Source organism: Musa acuminata, chromosome BXJ2-3 (assembly GCF_036884655.1).
Source record: "Musa acuminata AAA Group cultivar baxijiao chromosome BXJ2-3, Cavendish_Baxijiao_AAA, whole genome shotgun sequence".
Taxonomy (NCBI): Eukaryota; Viridiplantae; Streptophyta; class Magnoliopsida; order Zingiberales; family Musaceae; genus Musa; species Musa acuminata.
Genome location: NC_088340.1, coordinates 11180310 through 11199454, shown reverse-complemented (window position 1 = coordinate 11199454; position 19145 = coordinate 11180310). Strand labels below are relative to the sequence as shown.

Sequence of the window (19145 nt, the reverse complement as noted above, 5' to 3'; positions counted from 1 at the left end):
GAGGAAGTTGAGGGTTTCGCTATTTGTGTTCGAATGGCATAATTCGAATTCCTTTTTCTTTTTCCCTCCCAAACCGCCTAATTATATTGCGATTTATATAGAAAAATGTACTTGGAGAAGAGATCACACGGCCGCACGAAAGACAACGCGAACCGTTATGATCCAACGGCCCTCACAATGCCACCTCGGCACGTAATCTCACCTCGTTTGTCCGAATGGTTTGTGTTTCGCCCAGTCGGGCGCTCCAGGAGCCGTACGGGAGACACCGTCCTCCACCACCCATCTGTTCCACGTCATCCAGCCAGGCCTTGGGCGGTGCGAGAGAGCCCTGCGCAGGTGCAGCAGGCCCCGTCTTACCCGTACGAGGATTCCGCGAGTCGCTTACCTGCCTCGCGGATGGTCGCTGCATGTGGGACCCGCTGGGCGAATCCAATCGCAAGGCAGAGAAGTTTGGGTCTCGATAGAGGTTCTTTCCACGTGTCAGATTCACCTGGTGACGTGGGTCCCCGAGCCAACGTGGCGGACCAGGGGCTCCTGGCGTCCGTACGTGCCTCGCGGATGGTCGTGCAAGTGGGACCCCACTCGTTGGATCCAATAGCAAGGCGGAGAGACTTGGGGTCCAGGGAGGGGTTCCTTCATGTGTCAGGTTCGCGACATATGAGGTGGGTCCCTGAGCCGACGTGGCGTGCCAGGGCATCAGCCTGCGAGTCTTTGATACCTCCCCTTCTCTCTCGACCCAAAAAAAAAGAATAAATGCCTCTGTTCACAGTGAATTCCTACCCTCGTTGTCTCTAGTTTTGGTCGAACACCAACTGCTGATCATAATTCCTCCCTAAATCAATGGACAATTGAGCTACAGGAATTGTGGGCTTATGACACTTTTCCTAAACAGATGGGTTCCAAAGCAAAAGCCCAAGGTTAGTCCCGGATGCTGCCATCATGTTCCTCGTAGATGCGACAAAGAGACGCACCGACATCCATGCGCTGTAGCCAATGGCAAAATATGCTTCTGGTCTGAAGTAGCAGTCAAGTCAATTGAACTGAAGCACGGGGCAAAACAATACTTATGATTGCTTGTAGGCAATCTAACTTTTCAGATGTCGATAGGGGCTCATTGCATCTCTCGGCTTTCTTGTGCTCAACCTTACCATAGCATACCAAATCACACAGCCACCGAATGCTGTGCGGATGGAGCCAGGAATCCTCTAAATTATCATAGGCAAGCTTGCAAGTCAACATTAACGTCTCCAGTCAGACACAATTTCTTGCATGCTTTCTACAGAAAGTTCAGTACGAGAAGATAGCATAAGTAACAAAGAGGAAATAGGTTCGGGATATACTTATTACCAAACTACAACAATAACTGTTTCACAACTACGAGATGACATCAAAAGCACCACAGAATGCCTCAACCAAATGGCTCTGAAAGTATCGCTGGTGTCCTCAAAGAAGACCTCAAACAAACAAGAACATCCAGTTATCGGTTCATGACTTCAGAGAAAGGCTTGACGACTCCTCGCTCAATCATCTGCAGAGATACAATTCGAGGATAAGGATCTGGAAGAGGGCATACCAACCTTGGAAATCTAGAATCACAAGTGGGGATTGTGGTTCAGGATGGAGACCCACCATTCGGGGACCGGGAAGAGGTGCTGGAGAAGTCTGATGAGGCTATTGGAATGGAAATAGAGAGCTGGGTGGTGGAAAACGAGGTCCGGTTTGATCTGTCTTCTTCAAGATCTGACCAAGAATCTCTGGTCTTTGGCCATTCATCAAAAAAGGGCCGGAGCAACTGCGTTTCATGCTTCACGGGCTCCGACGAACCAAACTCACTTCCAAAGAAAGAATGATGCTGCTGTTGCTGTCGAGAGAGTGAGTTGATTGTAACCTGCCCAAGATCTTGCACTGACTGAAGTTGTGGGTAGGCATTCTGCAGAATGGAAAGGTCATGTGTTTTTGACAGAGAAAACGAGGACACTGGTGGTGGCATTGGGCGCCATGAGCTGTCCAATGATGAGTCCACCCCAAGGGCCCTAGCAGTGCCAGACGCTCCAGAAAAGAAACTGTGCTCATCCGCATCAGGTTTAAGTCCAGAGAAGTACCTGCAAAATTAGATCCATTACTCCCTAATGAAAGCACGTTAAAAAAATCCAGCATATGAAATACAAAATTTGATGGAAAACTAGTAGGAGCCAGAAATTTCCATATAGGTTTCAAAAGTCCCTAACACAAGTAAAACTGGATAATGACTCCATATTACTACATGCAGCTTTCTTGCTCTATTCTTTTTTTCTGAGTGATGCTTCATCTGATCTGCAATCATACTTCTTTTTGCTTCAAGTGATACATTCTAGAACACAACGTTGAAATACATTATCACAAGCATGCTTATTTCACTCTTCAATTCAACATGAAGAATCAAAACCCATGCTTAAACTTGCTTCATCATAGACCATTATAGAAGTGTAGTTTGGTTGTTAAGTCGAGTAATGATATACATTAAACTGTTAACAAAGAATGTCAAAAGCACAATCTTTTAATGTTATCACATCAAACAAGAACAGGGCACTATTAACAATCGAAACTCTTAAGCTCTAAAATGGACCAAGAAATCCAACTACGCATACTTCTTTCCATCAATCGAACGAGGATATTTAACAGATTGATTTGTTTCCCAAGTACACGGGGCATTGCAATTTGCAAGCACTGAAAACAGTGCAATCTCTGAAATATGTAAAAAGAAGATGAATGCAATGAGCCTTTTTCTTTGCAGGCAATATAAACTTACCCCGTCCAAAGATTAATCTCAGTTTAACTGGCTTCAATGAGACAAATAATGAAAAAAAAAAAAACTTACTAGTCATTACATCTATACAAGCTCCTGAAAACATTCTCCAACCAGAAGCTGCGAAAAATAGATATTCATGTGATAAATAGGTGAACAGATATGCCTCTCCATTGTCAGGAATTTCTAATTTCTATCCGGAAACATAATGCTTACCGTTGCCTACCAATTTCGCAGCAATAAGCGGAGACTGAAAACGAATATGGCCATTTACCAACAAATACTTAACAGGAGCAAGTTTATTACATAACGTGGAAAGTTGGCAAAGATAGAAGCATGCATGTTAAACCAAGACATAATTTAGAAAAGTAACTTAGCATTATCTAATATATTGATCACTAGACTTCACTAGATGCAGAAAAGATTATGGCTAGAATGCATACTTTGACTGCACTCAGAAAAAGGGGGGAAAAAACTCCTCCCACCTCTCAAATGGAAAAAAACTCTTAAAATAGGAAAAGCAGCCAAATATGCAGCTAAGGCACATCCAAAACATATGTTAAACTAGCAGTCAATCTCCCAATCTGCGGAATGCAGAGCTTGGGCAAAGCCTGCACTAGGACCAAATAAAAGATCCTGTGCAGCTTGTAAAAGATTCAGACAACTGCAAGTAGAATCTGAAAATTCATGAGAATTGTCAGACTTTAAACCTGGAACATCTAATATCCACAAGGGAGAAAAAACTTCCAGTTCTTCCAGTACTGACAACAGGAGCATGGACTCAGAAGGTTTTTCTCTTTTTCAAAAGATGGGCTCCATTGGGAGCATATTGGGAGGGTCAATGGATCTAGTCCTACCCCTGCAAAACATTGCTCTTAGTCTACAATTTGACCAAAATGGTTGGCTGTGAATTGATAATGTATTATACCCTACACTCGGAGGAGCAGCTGTTCTATAGAAACTCAGGTGGAACCATGGAAGTCTAAAGACTATAACACGTTACAGAATCTGGCCATATACTCCCAGCATATCATCATTTAGGTTTGAGCCTACATAAAGCATATATTCTCCTTTTATCACACATGACCAAATTCCAAATTACATGATTAAATTATCTAACAAACAGAATCACCATATTGAGATTTTGATCCTGAACAAATAAAAAGAACAAATAATTGTTTGTGTTGAAGTAAAACAAAAAAAGGAAAAAAAAATACCGATTTCCAAAAGTGCCAGTGTCCATGGGTAGCTGAGATGAACTAGCACCGCCAAAGCACAAACTCTGTGCATTGCTTGGCCCTGTGATCGGCTGCAGGGTGATGCCCCTGAAGCTTCCAACACCGGTGCCGCTGGCATTGCTCACAGAGGGAGAGAGGGATGTCAACGCCGATGAGGAAGTCTGGGATGGAGCGACAGTTTGTGATTCCACAGGCTTTCTTGAACGGTTGCGGCCACGGTGCATGTGGCGCTCACAATACTTGGAACCAGGGTACGCGTCCTTAGAGCAACGCCACTTTTTTCCGTCGGTGCGACGGCATCGCCCTGGTTCTGGGTCCGGTTTCTTCCCGTAGTATGAATAGTAACTCACTGAATCCAAAGGAAAACATTGCAATAATAATCTAAAAGGCGACTTTTGCAAGGCGAGATCTCACAGAGAAGAATGGAGAAATAAAAGAGGCCATGATGATCCAGTTGACTACTAGCAGCAGTCGAGGAACTTAAGCCCAAAGGTTCTGAGACTACCCTAAATACCAATCAAAATCTAAGAAAAAGGATATGAAAGTTTCTATAGCAGTAAAACAGATCACATTGTGCAAAACTATCACATAAAGCCACAAAGGCAAACAAGAAAGCTCCAAGAAAGAGTTGAAAACTACCAAAAAAGGGTAATCAAGAATCGAGATCCCACAAATTTTAATGGAGGAAAGACTGCCAATAATTACTGCAAATAGCAAGAACTTCCCAACCGCGTCCCCTAGGCAACTTCAACATGTCATGACCATTTCCCAACAAGCTAAATTTCTTTTCACAGAGAGAAGTAGAACAGATCCTATCTCTCCGAACCTATCATTCGAGAAATCGTAAACATGACGATTAAGATTATCAAATCTAAGCTAATATTGTCCACAAATAAAGAAGACCACCCAAGAAACCAACCAAAAAGCCCAAATGAAGAGCAACACATGAAAAGTTGTCAACTTTGGGAGCGCAAACCCATGGGAGAAGTTAGAAACCACTGCAAACAAATGATCGCCCAGAACTGTACCACATCGTAGCCAAACAGTCAACAAATTGATGCGGAAGCTGAGAAACCCTCGATTCAAGAAAGGGACTAACTTTGAAACAACTCTGAATCGTAAAAGCTTCAAGAGGAAACAACCGGCAGCGGCAAAATGGGGAGAAGAGGACGAAGAGAACGTTCCAAGAGAACAAAAGAAAAAGGACTTGGCCTCGGCGCCGGCCTCTTACGCGAAGGGTGGTAGTATCTGCCGGGCAAGGTCTCGAAGCTCCTCCGGATGGGAATGATGAGCTCCGGCGGCACGGGAACCCCCGCCATTAGGTACTTTAAGATCAGCGCCTGGTGCTCCAGCTCCTGCCACTGTGTCGCCGTGAACGGCGGCCGGCCCCCGACCACCGCCGCAAAGCTGTTCATCGCCTAAGGAGAGACAAGAACGAGAGCGAGAGCGACAAGAAGAAGGCCCCTCGTCCTCCAGCTCACTCATGGCCGAGGGCGGGAGGGACGCACGCATCCTCCACCGGTGAGGGGAAGCCGTCAAGTTTCGCCATTTTCGGATGGGGAAAGGCCGAAGTGTTGCGATGCGGAGAGAGACGGTGGCAGTCTTATAGGGTAAAACGCAAGGACTAATAATAGACCACGGAGAAGGGCGATTATGAAATATAGTGAATCGTCATGGGTTCAAATGCAAAAACCTACTGATACATACATGCCGAGGAAGTAAAATGATGAAAGATTGAGGGGCAAAGTGAAAAAATGTATATCTAGTGCCATCTAAAATAAGTCAAGTCTATATGTCATGGTTTATTTATTTGGGTCGGATACAAATCTCGTCTGCAATCTAAGCTTAGGTTTTAACGTGCGGTACTAATCAAGACAACGAAGACATTCTTTTTGGATTTCTCAGCAAAGGTGGCCCACGGGCTTATAAGTTAGGTCTGAGAACCAAGCCGAGTGATGACCTAACGTGCAATGCCATATACGATGATACCCCTTATGGTCGATTCACATGCGTGATGCTCTCGACGCATTTACCATCTGGATGACCATGAGTGAAGAACGGGAGTAGTGAAGCTAAAGGCTCAAATAATTGATATGGAGGCATGTGGGTTTTATGACTCGCATGAGCCCACCACATCTTTTGGTGGAGGAGTACTATTATGAGCTCCACCTTGGCCAAGTTGGAATCTTCTTGCTTGTGTACCCCGGTAGCTTTTTCTTCTGCTCCTTTTCCTCTCCTGTGTCAAACATGGAATCAAAGTGAGAGGAGGGGAAGTGGGTTACTCTCGCAATTGATGCTTTTGTGGGGGGGGGGGGGGAATCGATGGCCATGACTTATCCAACACTCCTCCAAAGATGTTGCTTCCTTGTGATCTTTGCCTGTTGGCGTTGCGGCGGCCCCACGGCTGCAGCTCGAAATGGTGAAGGGGGAGGAAGGAAGAGATGGGAAGGGGCGAAGGAGTCTTGTTTCTCCCTCCTCCTCCTCCTCCTCCTCCTCCTGCTGCTGCTCCTCGCACGACAGCAAGTGCATGTGATGGGTACGTCCGCGACCGCCCCCAAAGAGAACCTCTGCTTCGGTGTTACGTAGTTTTCGGGTGGCCGGTGCTACAGGGACCATCGTTTGTCGGTTGTTGTGAACCTAGTAAGGAGGGATGAAGGGTACACTACAGTAGAGAGAGAGAGAGAGAGAGAGAGATTATGTATCTGCAAGTTCAAGCAATTATGTGCCTGGAAGAAAAGAATGCCATCTGCAATGCTGCAAGGCTCCAGGGAAGCATAGAAGAAAGCAAGAATATAGGTGTATCACCAAAGAGACCTGATGCAATTGAGATGGTGACTTCAGGATCCAGGTCTTGTTATTAGAGGTCAAGTGACATAAATCTTACGAGAACTGCGCCAAGCATCCATCGAGAAAGAAAGCACCAGCCCCTCTTTTTTCTCAGCTACAAAAGTCATAAATGCACAACATTTCTACACTCCAAAGTTAAAACCAGGTGGGGCCTCCAGAGAACAATGTATGGATGTATGGATGCCACATGACATGCATCAATGAGAAAAGAAGATTATTTTGTCTAAACCAGAGATATCATCCAGAAAACTCTTTCCTTTTTCCCTACTTCCTTCCACGTGTAGGAAAGAGAGATATCCACCCAATATACTGACCTATAGTGCAGGAACTTTTGAGACCAACAAGAAGAAGGTAAGTTATTTACCTTCTCTGCAGACTGCAGGTGAGGTATGAACCAACTCATTCTAAACAAAAAAAAAAGCCTGCAAGCACATAAGAACTGACACATCTGGGAGTCACACAAAGTCTTCATCTGAGCTCGTAATCAACCCTATCAGTATTTGTTCCATGTCGATGCAACATACTTCTGTAGCTAAGCAGTCGGCCAAAGCAGGAACACCAACGCTCCCAAGAGGAGAAGCCGTACTACCTGATCCGAGAGACTGTTCGTGATCCGAGCAACCTCATTCACTAATCAAGCAATTCACGTGAATAGGAAGAAATCAAATCATACTTCTTTAACTGCGAAACAAGAACAGGCCTCTTACGTGTGTTTATTTGTGTACATGAATGTGTAACCAATACTTACTACGCCAGAGTTACGTTATGTGTATGTATATATCCTCCTGATGATTATTCACGAATCAACAGTGGCTGACGTTGATCGTGTTCCCAAAAATGCCAAAGAGAAAAAGATGATCTATGAGCTAAAATGACGCTCTTTTTAGGCTTGTAACGATAAGAAGCCACAAATGACTACTTCTATCAAAACTGATGGAGTATTTAATGTGGTCAAGCACTTAAAACTCTTTATTGCTCATTAATTCTTTATAGTACGTATAAATCTCTTTAGTTTCCTTAAAGATCCTTGTTAACTTAACCATTATATTAGGTGTTGGATCTCTATCTAACTACTAAAATATCTTATGTTAGTGAATTTTTACCCAATAATATTTTATTGATACTAGTCATATGTGCTCTGCAAACCAATCATGTGAATGATGACACGTGTGACTTAACACATAGTCTTTTTACTTATTATTATTATTTGATATTTTATTATTTTATATTATTTATTGCTTGAATATATTGTGATGTTTATGGATCTATGCAATGTGAATCGAATCGTGATAAGATCGCGATAATGAGATCGATTCATCTTTAAACACAGAACCTAAATAATTCCGGTCATATGTTACTCGAGAGGGAAATTGAGATAACCAGACAGATTGGTATACTATATACTCGTCCATATGATGGATGCAGCTGGTCTCATAGCTACTCATGTGGAGACATTGGGGATACAGTACAGGTGCTCATTGGAGAATGAGTTCACTGATTGATCTGCTTACAAAATGTTGGATGATTAATGATGTCTTATTGTCATACAATGATTCCGTAGTCCTAGTGGTGTATCTGGTCTTTATACTTGAGACATCAAGGATATCCTATATAAGTACTCCATTCTTTGATACCAGACTTATAGGTCTGGATGTTCCAGATATAGCACAGTCGGTCATCGGGAGTGGTAGCCAACCTTACGATGACTATTGAGTGTCGATAGAGGATCATCCACTCTCGGTGTCTTAAGAGAAATATCCTATGTATTTTTGCTAAGATAAATCTCTAACCATGATAATTCCGATTGAGAGAGAAAAAGTTCTTTAGGAGAATCCAATTAGAGCGGGACTCGAGTAGAAACTATATGGGTCTGATAGCACCATGTCCGATATACGATCTCTAGGATATTAGATAGATGAGGGACTATAAGTACATGGTAATTGTGGACAAACGAGTCCAAATGATTGGATTCCTCTATATCGTTTACGGACCGCGGCGTAGTAGTCTAGTACGTCCGTAATCGATGAGTCGAGTGAATTATTATGAAGATAATAATTCATTGAGCTAGAAGGAGTTCTAATAGGTATGACTCACAACCAGCTCGATATTGGGCCTAGTGGGTCACACACATATGACATGCGTTGCGATGAGTAGAGGTTCAGATATGAGATATCCGCCGAAGCCCCTATCTTATTAGATATCCAATAAGCCCCTGAATTATTGGATCCTATGGATGAGATCCAATAAGAGCCAATAAGAGATTATTGGATAGAGATCCATTAATCTAAGAGGCTTGAGTAGTTGGATTGAGATCCAATACTCAATAAAGTAGGATCCATTAGGGTTATATTGATAAATGACCTCTATAAATAGGAAGGAACCAATGGTTTATAGGCTAGAGCCTCTCTTGGTTGTCATTTCCTATTCTCCTCCTCATATAGAATGCTTGGAGATTTGAGTATCGTCGTAGACCTGTTATGTAGATCACCGCTAGAAAGGACGGTGTTTGACCTCATTCATCCACTCATATAGATCTATAGGAATTCAGGGATATACGATCTCCCTAGGTAAAACACTATCTCACACGTGAATTTAAGTTTCGTTGATTTTTACGCATCAATTTTTGCATGATAACGAACACATCTTTGGAAAGTTTGGGGATTTTGTTTTCTATTCTTTCGCTACCCTAAGGTTATATAGGGAATCTCCTTTTAGCAACCAAAATATTATAGGAAATCATTATCGAAGTCCAATTCAATCGGGCATCGTCCAAACCCAAAGGTGTATGAGTATCCTAATAAGACCCTAAGGTCTTATTATCAAAGAAAGAATAGAAAAGGGAATGATTACTTCGAGGGGATTAGCCTCCTTGATCACTTCGAGGGGATCGACCTCCTAGAATTTGTCATAACAAACTAGAATAATATTTTAGTGATTGATTGATTCCTTAAAAGAAAGGGTTACATCACTATTTATAGAGTTCCACCTAGGGTCTACTAGGACTTGGATCCTTAATAATAAATAAATATTAAATAAATCTCTACATGACTCTAACTGAACCAAATAGACTCAATAAACAATTGGACTAAACAGACTCAATAAATATTATTCAAAAGCTCAGAAAAAGGGTAGTAATAATTCCTCCCTCTTCAAATCAACCTTGTCCTCAAGGTTGAGCAGCATCAACTTGGGGAGCTTCTCTTTCAGTACTTCAGTCATAGGCTATCTGCAATGCATCATAATCCATTGATCAAGTAAGTATGGTCTCCACTTTTTGATAGTGTAAGCAACAAGTCAATTTTTCAGTGTTGTAATTATTGCAAGCAACTCCTGTATAATTAATTTTATCTTTAAAATATTTGCTATCATAAGTTAAAATCTATCATTCAGCGATCTTTACTTCGAATCTGTCAAAGCCTTCAATGTGGTAAGCTAATCGGGCTGTAACTTTCCTGTCCATAAAATTATTAGTGCTATCAGTATCAATCAAAACTATAACAAGCTGATGTTCCAGAGTTCCGCCAACTTTCATAGTTTGCCGGTTAGAATAGTCGGCTAATACATGCATTGTATATATAGTAGGTCCAATATCTTCATTAGAATTTATACCTTCATGATCGGAGTCTACATTCTTAGCTTTCGGTTCCTTTCCAATTAGTTCAATCATCAGAAGTTACCCTTATTTATATCGGTGCTCCATACTCCACTTTTTATCATAGTACAAATCCCTTGTTGATCTTTCCTTGCTAATTTTTTTCTCATATAGATGTGTGAATGAGATCGCAGCTATCATAGTGCGAGGTTGACGAGCCTTAACTTCACACCATATCTCTGGAATAAGCCCTTCAATAATTATACTCAGAAGTTGTCATTCCGACCAATCTCTAGCTTGATTTATCATTCTTTCAAACCTACTATGATATTCCAACACTATAGAAGTCTGATGAATTTTGACGAGCTGGCCATCAATATTCTCATATTCGGATGGGTCACATCGAACAAGAAGCCCTCTTTTGAACTACTCCCATGAAGGAACTCCATGGTAAGTTTCATACCAATCGTACCATCGAATTGCATCTCCATTGAGCTGGATTGAGGCCACTTCTACCTTGGATTCTTCTGGGGTTTTGTGAAAATGTAAAAAATTTTCTGCCCTAGAGATCCAACTGGTCGGATCTTCATCTTCCCATCTCGAAAATTCCACCTTCATGTGTGAGTAGTTTGTGTTACAATCTTGGGGGCTTTTCCTGTATTTTCAAATTTATGCAACGTAAAACTTACGCCCTCATCTTGTTGAAATTTGCTGAGGCTCTCCAGCATGCTATTTTTGAAATCATTAAGTATTTCTTTAGCCAGTTCTCAATTCTGATTTCCAATGCTTCCATTTGTGCTTTCACTAAGTTATCGGTGGCCATTATATAAGACTGTAAATCTGTAATCCCTAGTTCTTGTTGTTGATGTCTGGTCAACGACATCAACACTATCGATATGAAGCTACCAAGGAAGCGGACGTCGAGGGTAGCATAGCGGTCGCGACGTTGGAGGAAGAGTTGCTACCCTGTTTCTGTCATTGCGTAGGGTGAGAGTGTCGAGGGCTGGAAGGCGACTGCGTCGGTGTGGTTGCAGCTATGTGGGGTGAGAGCGCTAGTGGTTACGATGGCTCGGATGGAAGGCAGCGTTGCTTTGTCTCTATCACACTGCAGAAGGAGACGCTAGTGACGTCGAGGGATTGTGTGCGGTTGAGGAAACGATGGTGGCTGCGATGGTCGTGATTGCCTTGTTTTGATCGCCGCGAGGAGGGATGGTTGAGCGACTACAGCTATGACCCAAGGGGGGTAGCATCGCCAACGGTAGAAGCAATGAGGGGTTTGGTCCGCTGGTCGGGAAACAACGGCGAGGGAGGGCGGCATTGAAGCGACCAAGGTTGAAAAGAGGAGTCGGTGTGTTCGTTGCCGGGTTTGAGGCAGGGCCACACAAAAACTTGCTACAGTTGCTGCGTGTGCTGCTAGAGGGCGTTTGCGGCAACGGTGGTCACTGGCCGGAGTGCAGCGGCGACGGTGGTCGCTAGCCGGAAGTAGAGGAAGCGATGGTGGCACGATTGGAAACAGGAAACAATGCTATGTTTCTATCGCTGCGAGAAGGGAAGGTTGCTGTCGGAGTTGAGAGGCAACAGTGGCGGTGTAGCTAGGAGCAAGGTTGTCGAGGGTGAGGAGCAGCAAAGGGTTACCGAGGCTAGGTGCTACCAGGGGGTGGTCCATTGGCCGGGAATGGCGATGGCAACCCTTTCTCGATTGCCCTATTTTGGTCACTGCGAGAAGGGGAGGTTGCTGGCTGGGGAGCAACGGCGGCAATGGAGAAGGAGGTAGCGAGGGTCGTGGTTGCGATCGACGGGGGGTTGCGGCAATAGATGAAGCTCTGTTTCTACAACCATTGCAAGGAGGGGCTGCGGCAACCGACGGCTGCAGCTACGACCCAAGGAGGGGGGTGGCACGATGGCGGAGTAGGGCAGCGTCACTGACGGTAGAAGTGGCGATGGGGTGGTCCACTGGCTGGGATCGACGAGGGGTTGCGGCAACAAAGGAAGCTTTGTTTCTGCAACCACTGCAAGGAGGGGCTACGACAATCGGTGGCTGCGGCTGCGACCCAAGGGGGGCGACAGCACGATGGTGGACTAGGGTAGGGTCGCCGATGGTAGAAGTAGCGATGGGGTGGTCCGCTGGCTAGGAAACAACACCGGTAGTCCTTCTCGCTTGAGCGAGATGGGGAAGCGAGGAGGAGAGGTCGTTGGCCAAGTGGGGGCAGCGGCGGCAGTGGTGGCTACTGGCTGGGCAACAACGGCGACAGTGGTGGTCCCTCGGTCGGGAAGCAGTGGCGGCGGGTGAGCTGGCCGGAAGCAGGGGTGGCTGCGGCTTCTTCTTCTTTTTTTTTTTTTTTAGAAGACGAAGATAACTGCAGCAAGGGGGCAGCGGTGGTGGTGGCGGCTGCTGGCTGGGCAATAACGACGGTGGTGGTGGAGAAGGGGCAACGGTGGTTGCTGACCAAGATGCAGAGGTTTCTTCTCGGTTGAGAAGGATTAGTGTTCGTGGTTGTCGACTTCACCCTTCCTCACATAAATTTTTTTTTTTTGGATAGCTATGACAATACTGCAGTAAGAACGCCAAGGATCAGATCGTTGCTCAGATACCAAATGATAAGACCCTTATGGTCTTATCGTCAAAGAAAGATCGCTTCGAGGGGATTGGCCTCCTTGATCACTTCGAGGGGATCGACGTCATAACAAACTAGAATAATATTTCAGTGATTGATTGATTCCTTAAAAGAAAGGGTTACATTACTATTTATAGAGTTCCAACTAGGGTCCATGAAGACTTGGTCTCTTAATAATAAATAAATATTAAATAAATCTCTACTTGATTCTAACTGAATCAAACATACTCAATAAACAAATGGACTAAACAGACTCAATAAACATTATTCAAAAGCTCGAAAAAAAGGTCATAACATATCCTTAGTGGCTCTGAGGTGATACTTGTACTAAGACCGATGTCAAGAAAATCTTTCGATCTGGCCCCTCTGACGTTCAAGTTAGCAAAAGATACTTTTTGAGTATAGGTTTTCTAAAAAAATAGAACCTCTTGGTACGATGCCGATGATTAGCTTTTATATCTAGTCTATAAATTAGATAGCTTATAACTGTCCCAATATTCACATTTGACATTTATTAACGTGGGCGAAAGAAGGAGACAAGGCCAAATGGTCTCCCTTAGATTGTTGTCTACGTGGACAAACTGATGAAGGGTGATTAAAACCCTTTCTTTCTTTCTATATTAATAAGGATGATGATTGGTCATTAACATTTTTTCTTTCATAACATACACTAAAATTATCATAGATTCAACTGTTAAACAATATCTGACTAATATAAATATTATCTTAACATATCTCTTGTTAATATAAAGTCTCATAACCCAAAAGGCATCTCTTAGGAAAGAAATAAAATTTGGTTCTAATAACGTCTTGATTTCATTATTCTTCAAATGATGGGATTTATATTAGTATCTTGTCATAAGATTCATATAGTTATCCTAAATTTATGATATTATTATTATTATTATTATTATCATCATATCTTATCGTAAGATTAGAGTACGATACTTAGGTTAAACTACCTAACACGAAATCATATGATTTTGTGCATTCAAAGTGGACCCAAAAGACATTTCAGGATACAAATTAACATTAGCACTCAATTGTTTGGTACGAAGTAAGAGACACTTTCCATAACATAGAAGCCATATTCTATCACAAAAACAAATGGAAATAGTTATCCACTGTTTGCTTATTTAAAGCACATAATTATATGCATGTCATGTCATGTCAACTTGCAAGAATGAAGATTTAGTTGTTGTTGTCCGTCCAGAACTGAGCCTGAAGCCAGTCGATGGTCTTCTTGTCCACCTGGAAAGCCTTGGCCAGAACATCGTCGGAGATGGGTGGCTTCGACCCGAACACAGCGTTGGCGATGGTGATCGTGCCGGGGTTTTGGCTACTGAGAGCACCGATGGCGATAGTTTTGGTGTGCCCAGGGTTAAACTGGAAGTGGATGAGGCCCTCAGGGAACACAAACACATCGCCCTTCTTCAGCATCTTGGTGAAGAGACGGTTGCCGTCGTCGGTGTTGGATGTGACGAAGCCGACCAAGAGCTGTCCTTCTATGACGGTGAGGATCTCGGTGGCACGGGGGTGAGTGTGGGGAGGGTTGAGGCCTTTGGGCCCGTAGTCGATGCGAACCATGGAGATGCCGAGGGTGTTGAGTCCGACGAGCTTGTTCACGTTGACGGCAGTGACCATGGAGCCGAGCTTGTTTACCGTGTTGCCGGCTTTGTCGAGTCCCATGAAGAAGAAGTCTTCGGCTGTCACGTGCTTGGGGTCTTTGCAGACGAATCCATTCACCAGCACTGCAGCAGCAACAAGAAAACTCGATCAGTAAACATGCATTAATCGAAATCGTGGACATGCAGATACGGTGTTCGATCCTTAAACTCGCCTTTGGAGTCCTTATCGGCAACGCAGAAGTCTTGAAGAGGGCTAGGATCAGAAGCCATTGCGAGAGAGGAAACCATGGAAAGGAGAACGATGAGGAGGATTTTGGCTGCCATCTTTAGGATGGATGAAGCTACAATTGGTGTTGCGATACAAATGCACGAAGGAGATGGATATATATAGAGGGAGAGGGGGGAGAGAGGCAGGGTTGAAACATTCTTGATTATTTGGTAAGAGAGCTGAAAAGTATGGCTTTTGCTTATAATAATAATGTCTATAGACTGTGCGTGCTTCTTATCTTGTGCAGAGAAAGAGTCTACAAAGAGGAGCTTAATGTTTTGGTCAACGAAGATTTCTTGTATGCCATTCAATTGACAGGGTTTTGATGACGACAGGATGGTACCAAATGGCAAGCAAAGTCATGGAAACCAGTGGAGCATATGGATCCAGCGGAAGGGCTAGTAAACCAATGACCTCAGTTTGACTTCATCTAACATTAAGCACTACAAAGGAAGGCGTTGTCTGTCACCTCCAAACATGATCGGGACAATCAATGTGTGTGCGTTCACAGCGGAGATACGACTTCATCTTGCTATCTTTTCAATATTCACCTCACCATATCAACATTCCATAAAGTTTAAATATATTTTGAATAACTTTAATCAAATCAAAATAAAATGTATACACCCAAAATAACTTAACTTGTGGCTAGACTTCTTACGATTTGATTCTATTAGGCTTTGTAGATATCAGACTCACAAAGTTGGCTGTTCTTTTGAAATATTTTACAAAGTTTGTAAATATTTTAAAAAGGCTCAATTACAATAATTTGTTGTTCTTCATCTTTGCCTTGTGAAGATGCTCTGTGTAGGTTGAAGCATGCTTCCTATCAAAGGTCATACACTTCTTTTGAGACAAACACCCATCCTGCCGGAAGAGATGGCAGTGAACTCTTTGTGATCTGCTAGTTGCCTATCTGTAGATTGTCATCGTTATCAAAAGATTCTTTTGCTTCGATGATGGTAGGTGATTGCATGCAGAAAATTGACCAAAACTAGTATGATCCAAGTGAGATGTTTACCATTAAAAATTCATCAATGGATATATATGTATGCGTGTATTCTTAGATTATGAGTCAAACTCATCATTCGATTCTCTCAATTTTTGTGACTAACTCTATTAGCAACAATTTAACTTTGGTTACCAAAGCTTATCTTGACTCAAACATTGGCTTTGATAAACGGTGAGTGTGAAGTAGACTTGTTAAAATTAACATATATAGAGTCAAATATCAATTTAATAAAACTTAAACTTTTAGATTATAAGTCAAACTCGATATATGTCATCAGGCACTTTTCATTTTTACTAAATGTATGGTTTTTCTTTTTATCATATTTTCAATCTCTTCTCATACATGAATATTTTTTAACACTAACAAATGCAAAGAAAAGTTCGATAATGCAAACCAGAGATTTGCTGCAATGTGGCTTCGCAATTAATAATGATCTCATCAGTGATCTCCCTCTCAATTGACTCTTAACATCATATTTATTTCGGGTTGGGAAACATGAGGATTATTTCGATCACTACAGAGAAAACAAACAGTAATAACATGCAAACGCCTGACTTCGATCGATCGCCAAGTGTTTGCTTATTGGAATGTTAACATGGATGTGAAGAAGCTGCAGAGGTGGTGTTTCTTCAGTTGTTGTTGTCCATCTAGAACTTAGCCTGAAGCCAGTCGATGGTCTTCTTGTCCACCTGGAAAGCCTTGGCCAGCACATCGTCGGAGATGGGCGGATTCGACCCGAACACAGCGTTGGCGATGGTGATCGTGCCGGGGTTTTGGCTACTGAGGGCACCGATGGCGATAGTTTTGGTGTGCCCAGGGTTGAACTGGAAGTGGATGAGTCCCTCAGGGAACACAAACACATCACCCTTCTTCAGCATCTTGGTGAAGAGACGGTTGCCGTCGTCGGTGTTGGATGTGACGAAGCCGACCAAGAGCTGTCCTTCTATGACGGTGAGTATCTCGGTGGCACGAGGGTGAGTGTGGGGAGCGTTGAGGCCTCTGGGTGCGTAGTCGATGCGAACCATGGAGATGCCGAAGGTGTTGAGTCCGACGAGCTGGTTCACGTTGACGGCGGTGACATTGGAGCCGACCTTGTTTACTGTGTCGCCAGCTTTGTCGAGTCCCCTGAAGAAGAAGTCTTCGGCTTTCACCACCTTGGGGTCCTTGCAGACGAACCCATTCACCAGCACTGCAACAGGAGGAAGCAAACTCGATCAGTAAATATGCATCGGGAGAGCAAACGCACCGAAGGAGATTAATCTGGACACTATGAATACCTTTAGAGTCCTTATCTGCGACACAGAAGTCTTGAAGAGGACTAGGATCAGAAGCCATTGCAAGAGAGGAAGCCATGGCAAGGAGCGCAAGGAGAAGCATTTTGGCTGCCATCGGTGTAATCTTTAGGATGGACGAAGCTGCAATTGGTGTCGTGATACCAATGGCTTGGAGGAGATGGGTATATATAGAGAAGCAGGCATTGACATATTCCTCATCATTCGGTGAGAGAGTTGAAAAGTATGACATGTTAGGTTGCCTTCTGCTTATAATAATGTTTGTAGACTTCCCCTTTTACGAGATATTGACGCGGTTGAGAGAAAAGATCTAAGAGAAGCTTATTCTTCACCGTCAGTTTCTTATACGTAGTAAATGCATACACGTGGGAAACCAGTGGATCATCTCAATCTGACTTCACCTAACATCAGATACTATAATGCAAGCCTTCTTTGTCACGTTCAAACATGACCAGGGCAATACGTTGCATGTAGTGACCAACATCAAATACTATGGTGCAAGCGTTATATATGGTGCAAGCATGCACTAGTAGTGACAACTTCCCTCGTTATCGCAACGTCCTATATGACTTCATGCATATGAATTTGGAACCAAGATTAGGAAAATTAAGAGAAGAGAATGGTGTTAACAGTGATGTGATACGCGATACACGTCAAGAGCATATTAGACGAGAAAGAAAAAACAAAAAGGAAAATAATCCTCTTCGTTAAGGATTCAAATAGTTGAACTATATATACTGGATTTGGCCAACAATTTGATCAGATTACTTTTAGGTCAAATTAGTATTATAATCTCATTTGACTTAAACTCATCATAAGCGAAAATAATAGTTCAAACCAAAGTCATGTAGGTTAACTCTGATTTCAACCCTTTTTATGAATATAAGTGTTTAATTTTGAATCATTTGGTTAAATAATCTAAACCAAACCCCATATTATAAAAAAAATAATATAATAAATCGAGTTTTAATAATAATTGAAACTCGAGCTAAGTCTCAAACCGAGTTTGAAGTCCCCATAAGATAAGTGAAGTCGACTTGACTCGATCATAACCTAAAAAATTACTGTTAGAATAATAAAAGAATTACAATTCTGAAACAAACAATAAATAAAAATTATGGCATTATCTCAAAATAATTTAACCCATACTGATTGAGAAAGAAAAATAAGTACAAAGAAATAGAGATACAAGCACATAAGAGGAGGCCAGAAACAGAAGTTACTAACCTGACATGAATGTCTGATAAGTCGACTTGGTATCAGAACTCCAGCAGTTCCTTCCCCCCCCCCAATAGCTCACACCCCTTCTTAATCTGATAAGTCGACTTGGTATCAGAACTCCAGCAGTTCCTTCCCCCCCCCCCTTCAATTAATAGATTGCATCAGCCCATAGCTCACACCCCTTCTTAATCTAACCCTAAGCTCACACCCCTTCTTAATCTAACCCTAATTAAAATTAGAGGGGTGTGGTGGCTGCATTTTAAAGGCAGATTAAAGCTATAAAAAGGCAGCAACGAGGCAGATTTTTGGAGCGACAAGATTCCAAATAGAAGAAGGAGAACAAGGCAGAAAAGAATGAGAAAGAAAGGGAAGAAGACAAGGACAACACAGAGAGACTATTCACAATCATCTAGCAGTGTTCTCATCTCAGGTTAGATCAAATCTACAGTAGACTCTTGCTGTGATTACTTGGGGAGATTTTAGATATTGTGGGCAGTGGCGTGATCCTTATATCCCAGTTATTCTCTTGTGGTTGTTGCTAGGGTTTTGGGCAAGAGATTGAGATTTGTACATTCATTATTCTCATAGTGGATTATCTCTAGTTTGCCCCGTGGTTTTTACCCTTCACATAGAAGGGGTTTTCCACG

The 19145-nt window shown here is 42.8% G+C and overlaps 3 protein-coding genes across 4 annotated transcripts; all 3 read right to left on the bottom strand.

Annotated features, from left to right (window-relative positions):
* Positions 1-1232: 1232 nt before the first annotated feature.
* LOC103973118 (growth-regulating factor 5) lies at positions 1233-5628 on the bottom strand. 2 transcript variants are annotated; one of them, XM_009387599.3, is made up of 4 exons: positions 5255-5627; positions 4003-4372; positions 1630-2102; positions 1233-1528 (listed from the first exon to the last, which is right to left on the bottom strand). In XM_009387599.3, exons 1-4 carry the CDS (start codon positions 5436-5438, stop codon positions 1521-1523), a joined length of 1035 nt encoding a protein of 344 aa, XP_009385874.2. In that variant the 5' UTR covers positions 5439-5627; the 3' UTR covers positions 1233-1520. The 2 variants fall into 2 exon arrangements, with proteins under 2 accessions (XP_009385874.2, XP_009385873.2); XM_009387598.3 differs by having other exon boundaries at positions 1233-2102; positions 5255-5628.
* An 8480-nt stretch (positions 5629-14108) lies between these two features.
* Positions 14109-15059, bottom strand: LOC103973119 (putative germin-like protein 2-1). The gene is made up of 2 exons (XM_009387600.3): positions 14918-15059; positions 14109-14828 (listed from the first exon to the last, which is right to left on the bottom strand). The coding sequence occupies exons 1-2, from the start codon at positions 15027-15029 to the stop codon at positions 14269-14271; spliced, it is 672 nt and encodes a 223-aa protein (XP_009385875.2). The 5' UTR covers positions 15030-15059; the 3' UTR covers positions 14109-14268.
* Positions 15060-16430: 1371 nt separating this feature from the next.
* On the bottom strand, positions 16431-17405 carry LOC103973120 (germin-like protein 12-2). Its single transcript, XM_009387601.3, has 2 exons — positions 17263-17405; positions 16431-17174 (listed from the first exon to the last, which is right to left on the bottom strand). The coding sequence occupies exons 1-2, from the start codon at positions 17372-17374 to the stop codon at positions 16633-16635; spliced, it is 654 nt and encodes a 217-aa protein (XP_009385876.2). The 5' UTR covers positions 17375-17405; the 3' UTR covers positions 16431-16632.
* Positions 17406-19145: the final 1740 nt, after the last annotated feature.

Bases quoted from the DNA above. Each gene is read 5' to 3' on its own strand.
- LOC103973118 (XM_009387598.3), bottom strand. From the start codon at position 5,438: ATGAACAGCTTTGCGGCGGTGGTCGGGGGCCGGCCGCCGTTCACGGCG. The intron at 4,373-5,254 runs GTAAGAGGCCGG...CTTTGGATTCAG, and splicing joins CAGATACTACCACCCTTCGC to TGAGTTACTATTCATACTAC. The intron at 2,103-4,002 runs GTATTTTTTTTT...CTAATTTTGCAG, and splicing joins ACTGGCACTTTTGGAAATCG to GTACTTCTCTGGACTTAAAC.
- LOC103973119 (XM_009387600.3), bottom strand. From the start codon at position 15,029: ATGGCAGCCAAAATCCTCCTCATCGTTCTCCTTTCCATGGTTTCCTCT. The intron at 14,829-14,917 runs GCGAGTTTAAGG...TTGCTGCTGCAG, and splicing joins TGCCGATAAGGACTCCAAAG to TGCTGGTGAATGGATTCGTC.
- LOC103973120 (XM_009387601.3), bottom strand. From the start codon at position 17,374: ATGGCAGCCAAAATGCTTCTCCTTGCGCTCCTTGCCATGGCTTCCTCT. The intron at 17,175-17,262 runs GTATTCATAGTG...CTCCTGTTGCAG, and splicing joins CGCAGATAAGGACTCTAAAG to TGCTGGTGAATGGGTTCGTC.